At 39.3% G+C, this 6,000-nt stretch overlaps 1 protein-coding gene and 2 non-coding genes across 23 annotated transcripts in view; 2 read left to right on the plus strand and 1 right to left on the minus strand.

The window, feature by feature from the left end:
• The window catches only part of LOC119837610 (twitchin), a 121,098-nt gene that overhangs the window by 64,976 nt on the left and 50,122 nt on the right, over positions 1–6,000 (plus strand). For all 21 annotated transcript variants that reach the window (XM_038363264.1, XM_038363262.1, XM_038363266.1 and 18 more), the window contains 9 exons: positions 963–1,159; positions 2,095–2,236; positions 2,489–2,637; positions 2,859–3,016; positions 3,462–3,603; positions 4,042–4,181; positions 4,536–4,770; positions 5,217–5,423; positions 5,764–5,927. In XM_038363264.1, coding sequence (XP_038219192.1) covers positions 963–1,159; positions 2,095–2,236; positions 2,489–2,637; positions 2,859–3,016; positions 3,462–3,603; positions 4,042–4,181; positions 4,536–4,770; positions 5,217–5,423; positions 5,764–5,927 — 1,534 coding nt within the window. The remainder of the gene's footprint in view (positions 1–962; positions 1,160–2,094; positions 2,237–2,488; positions 2,638–2,858; positions 3,017–3,461; positions 3,604–4,041; positions 4,182–4,535; positions 4,771–5,216; positions 5,424–5,763; positions 5,928–6,000) is intronic.
• On the plus strand, positions 108–269 carry LOC119837721. The gene has a single exon (XR_005288166.1). It is a non-coding gene; the product is annotated as a U1 spliceosomal RNA (small nuclear RNA).
• LOC119837720 lies at positions 1,427–1,545 on the minus strand. Its single transcript, XR_005288165.1, has one exon. It is a non-coding gene; the product is annotated as a 5S ribosomal RNA (ribosomal RNA).

Raw genomic sequence — 6,000 nt, forward strand, 5'->3', positions numbered from 1 at the left:
CACAAATGTTCCCCCTAAAGTTGCTAGATGTCGCTGCTTCCTTCTAAATCGCGCTATAGATGATTCTGCCAGAACAAGTAAATAGTTCGGCTTAACCATCTGAAAGCATACTTACCTGGCGTAGGGGACACCGTGATCAGGAAGGCGGTTCCCCCAGAGCGAGGCCCCTCCATTGCACTGCGGCGGGGTTGACCTCTGCGATTATCCCTAATGTGGATAACTCGGACGCGTAATTTTTGGTAGTGGGGACTGCGTACGCGCCGTCCCCCCCATTAAACAATGAAAGAAAAGGAATTTAAATCTAGTTATTGGAATGAGCTTTCTATAAAAATAGATTGTGTAAAGTAACAATTGTTTAGTTTGTCACATTTTACGTTTTCTTGAAGTGCAGAGATATTAACATTTACACTTTTGTCATTGAGTGGAACTGGTTGCTTGAAAAAAAAATAAAACACCATGTGTCGATTAGACCGACATTTTGTTATCAAGTTCAGAGCAAAAAAAAGTAATGATAAACAAATGCGTACCTAACACAATACAATATGGCCATTTGGATGTAATTAAATATAAAAATTACATATTCAGGTGTATTTCTTCTTTTTGAAAATTAAAATAATGAAGCAAACCTCAAAGTAAATTTTACTGCTTGCTATGTTTGATGACTTAAAAAATAGGATTGAAGATTAATGGTTTTAATTTTTTATCCCATTACATATTTCAATCCAATTTCAATAAATTGCAATAATTTTTTACAAAATACGATCTGTATTTTATAGTATACCTTGTAAACTCAAACAATTATTTATTCAATTAGACTTCTCCTCGAAGCGTTTTGCGTCGTCATAACATAGTTTTACCATTAGCTTAGGGTTCACAGAGTAAGAGCTAGTAGCCGGTAGGATACTCTGTAGTTGCTCTTTTGTAAATTTTACATGTAATTACAATACTATCAACCTGCCCAGGTCATGGCGCGAAAACATCAAACTGGTGAACACCGAGCGCATCAAGATCGAGAACCAGGAGTATCACACGGACTTCACCATAGTGAACGCGGTGAGACGCGACACCGGGAAGTACACGCTGCGTGTGGAAAATTGCAACGGCTTCGACGAAGAGACGGTTGAGCTGACCGTGCTCAGCAAGCCTAGCTCGCCCAAAGGTGAGCTGGAATTCTATATAACTCGATATATTAACAGATCAATGTATCTTGTTATACAATAGCGGGTGTTAATCCAGATGTTATGAAATATATACTTAATATGATCAAATAATAATTGCATGGAAGTCGTTAGGCTACTTGGATATTTTTTATATGATGTCTAATATGGTGATTGATTTAGATAATTTTAGTGAAATTTAAATTTTATTTTTCAATTAATCTTTTAAATAAAAATAGAATGTGGCACGATCTACTAATAAAACAAAAAGCCAACATCACGCGGTGTTCCCAAGCGGTCACCCATCTAAGTACTGACCGCGCCCGACGTTGCTTAACTTCGGTGATCGGACGAGAACCGGTGTATTCAACGTGGTATGGACGTTGGCGATTGTCCAGTTAAAATAATCCACCAATTTAATAAATGTATAATATAAACATATTATATAGTTCACAATACTAAATAAGAAATTGTTCCACTTATATTGTTTAAAGATAAAGTAATTTTATTAAAAGGAAGCATTTGTGTTTTTGTTTGTATGATTGTAATGTTTTCATGCAAAAACTACTCGATCGATAAACACTTTTTTTTATTCTAAGTCAACCCGGGTGGAGCTAGGCCGAGTGGCCATTTTATATGTATATAATGTAAACTAGTCAATAAGAAATTGAGTGTAATGTATATGAAATTCTACTTAAATATATATTTATATTGATATTTTATTCTATGCTTAAAGTATTTTATATAACACATTAAAGCAATAAACAAAGAATAGATTTTAATAGCTCTGCATATTACTAAGTATTATATTAATTTCAAATACTTTTATTATACTAAATTGGATGGTTGATTCGTAAAGATTCTCACAGGCTACATACACTATTATGCAATAGCTAAAGTTATTTCAACACAAATTAAATGCATTTTTCGCATCCAGGTCCGTTGGAAGTGACGGACGTCCACGCGGAGGGCTGCAAGGTCAGGTGGGAGAAGCCGGAAGACGACGGTGGTTCACCGGTCAAGGAGTATGAGGTCGAGAAAATGGATCTCGCCACCGGCAAATGGGTGCGCGTGGGCAGGTATGTGATTCGTTTTGTTTTTTTGTCATAAGGTGTGAAACATTTTATTAGATTGTTTTTGTTCCATATTTATATAAAATTAGATCATACCATTTAACTGAAAATGATGTTGAATACATTTTTATTAGGCGACAGCTGGAACAAAATAATCCATAAACTTACGGAAAAAATTTTAAGTTTCAGGACTCAAAAATGCCTGCCTCCATATTTGTCACGTTTACTGACATTCCATATTATTTCCAAACATTCCAGGGTCGCCGGAGACAAGAAGCCCCTGGAGATGGATATCACCGGCCTGGAGCCAGGACACCAGTATAAGTTCCGTGTCACAGCCGTCAACGACGAGGGTGACTCTGAACCTCTGGAGACGGAGAAGGCCACCCTGGCTAAGAATCCTTTCGGTGAGCGTATTATGATGATAGCTCAAATTCTAGCTTAGGGCGTTATTTGAATTAGAAAAGAAGAATTTTGAAGTTTGAATCGAAATTAAATATTTGAATTTTGAATTTGAATTTTGAATTTGAAATTTGAATTTTGAATTTGAATTTTGAATTTGAATTTTGAATTGGAATCTTGAATTTGAATTTTGAATTTGAATTTGAAATTTGAATGTCCCTCCCAGATGTCGCGGACAAGCCCGGAAACGTAACAGTGGCTGATCACGACAACCAGAGCGCCGAGATCAAGTGGGAGCCGCCCAAGAGCGACGGCGGAGCGCCCATACAGAAGTACATCATACAGAAGAGGCCCAAGGGCGGAGACTGGGAAAATGCTGCTGAGGTAATATTATCATATATATCATATTATATCCTAGTCAATACTAGCTGTCCGCCCCGGCTTAGCTTGTGATACATATAAAGTCTATGTAAAGCGAAGAACCCTAATAGGAGGCCGTGTCCCAGCTGTGGAAACATGTATGGGCTGATGATGATGATTATGATGATATTTATAAATATTTGTTAAAATTATCCCACACCCATTAAAATAAAATAAAATACTATATTCAGTTTCCATATTCCTTCCAGTTAGGTTCAACTTCCATATAAGCCTTCTGCATCCTGCCAAACCGAGACATTTTTTTTTCGATAGTTCCCACCGGAAATAGAACCCAAGACCCCTCGTTCTACTCTCACCGTTAACGACTATACCAAGGAGGCGGACAATTAGCGTATAAGCTTTACATAATTGTTTCATTTATTATATCGTCACCCCTCCTTTGATACAGGTCCCCGGATCGGCGACCAGTGGCAAAGTGGAGGGCCTGCCGGAGGGCGGCGAGTTCGAGTTCCGCGTGATCGCGGTGAACAAGGCCGGACCCTCGGAGGCCTCCGAGCCGACTGAGATGACCACCATACGTCACAAGGCCTGTGAGTATTGACGAAGTTTATCCTACTTTTCTACTATAGTGTGATGGATAGTGTATGTTTGATGAGAAATAAAATTACTCCAGGACATATGTTTTATACACAGACAGATATGTTATGTCCGTGGGGGAAGGGTGGCCTTAAGGTATTTTCTTTATCAGCAGAATTGAAGAATAATTATGTTTAACAGAAATCTAAACTGCCTTTATAATATCACAACCAGACGAACAAATAGGACTATATGGTAATATATATTTTTTTTTATTTAAATGTAACTGCATATATTATACCACAGATTACATAGGCCAACGACGATGGAAGGCACCAGCTTTCAAAAAAAAAAAAAACATCATCAAATCGATTTATTCAATCAATCAAGTCGATTCTATGGCTAAACGTGTTCTTTGATGTAAACTATATTTATTCTTAATAAATTTTCAGTGAAACCCCGCATCGACCGCACTAATCTGAAGGCGGTGGCGGTGCGCGCGGGCAAGCCGATCTTCTTCGACGTGAACGTGAGAGGCGAGCCGGCGCCCAAGGTGCAGTGGTTCCGGAAGTGGAAGGACGTCGAGACCGAGGTGGGTTCGAGGCTCGTGTGAGCGCAAATTGTCTCAGATGTAGCAATAGACCAATGTGTCTCAGATGTAGCTAGAATCCAAATTTATATATAACTAGCTGCGCCCCGCAGTTTCACCCGCGTACAGAGATCATGTAGGAATATCGGGATAAAAAGTTGCCTATATGTTATTCCAGTTGTCCAGCTGTCTACGTACCTACGTACGTACGTTTTGCGTGTAAGAGTAACAAACGCACACACATCCTTACAAACTTTCGCATTTATAATATTAGTAGGATTAAGATTAAGAATAATTATTCTCAATTAAATAAGTTTTATGTAAAATTCTAAACGCTATCCCATTGTATCTGTCTAGGTCACAGAAAACGTGATAAACGTGGACTACAACACGAAACTCGACATCAAGGAGTCCGTCCGCGCCATGACGGGCATGTACCGTATCCTGGCGACCAACGAGCACGGCAAGGATGAGGCTGAGGTCGAGATCACGGTGCTGTCCTCGCCCAGCAAACCCGGTGGCCCGCTCAAGGTGGCCGACGTCACCAAGAACGGCTGCAAACTGTCCTGGAAGAAGCCAGAGGATGATGGAGGTGAGATATCCTGACCCGATATTATTGCAATATTTGTGAAACTTGGTATCTGATATCTTCGAGGAAGGTTATACTTTATATGACATCACACTACGACCATTAGGGGCCGAGTAGCAATGAAAAACTTATACAACAATATATAATTCTTCGGATTGATCATGTCCACATTCTTAACCATCAGTATCGTCGTCGTCATCACTATCTTTATCGGCAGTGATTGACATCGATTTCACCGTGATCATCGTTACCATCGATACCATATTTGTCATTAATACCATCATTGTTATTGATACTCGTTATGGACCTCATCGTCGTCATCTGTATCATTATCGCCATAGTTTTTATCTTCTTCATCATCATCAGCCCTTGTTCGTTCTACTGCAGCGACAGAGGCCTGTAAAGAAGTTCAAGAAGGACTATTATAACTTATTATCATCATCTTCCAGGCAAACCGGTAACCGGCTACGTGGTGGAGAAACTGAACAAGGCCACCGGCCGCTGGGTGCCCGTCGGCAAGACTGACGACACGGAGATGGAGATCAAGGGTCTGCAGGAAGGAGAGGAGTATGAGTTCAGAGTGAAGGCGGTCAACGAGGAGGGAGAGTCGGAACCGCTGAAGACTGACCACTCGATTGTTGCTAAGAATCCTTATGGTGAGTATTTTTTTATATATATTAAAGACATCGGAAATGTTAAAAAATAACCGTTCTAACGATCTTAGATCATTGTTTATAAGACTGATTTTAGAATAAAAGCTTCTTTTGTTTATTGCAATTTAATTTAGTTTATTTCATGTTAAATCCAATTATGTGAATGAAATACATATTTTTTTTTTTGTAAGATCATCCAGATTATTTCTCCTCTGATAAACTATAATATATTTTCTATATTATTATTCTCTATTTATAAACTAGCAGTATGTTATTACACTTTTTTTTTCAACTGTGCTATATTCTAGCAAATGAATAAGTTGAAATTTTAATTTGAATTCAGATATCCCCGGCAAACCCTCCGTCCCAACGATCGAGGATTGGGACGTGGACCGCGTGGACCTCAAGTGGGAGGCGCCGAAGAACAACGGTGGCGCACCCATCACCGGCTATATTATCGAAAAGAAGGACAAGTACGGACACTGGCAGGAGGCGCTCGTTACTACGGTGAGTTGAGGGGTGGAGGTGGGGGGGAGGACAATGTTATAGAAAAAGAATTAGGTTTATTTTGGTGGATTCT

The sequence above is a fragment of the Zerene cesonia genome, chromosome 28, assembly GCF_012273895.1.
Source record: "Zerene cesonia ecotype Mississippi chromosome 28, Zerene_cesonia_1.1, whole genome shotgun sequence".
NCBI classification, from domain to species: Eukaryota; Metazoa; Arthropoda; class Insecta; order Lepidoptera; family Pieridae; genus Zerene; species Zerene cesonia.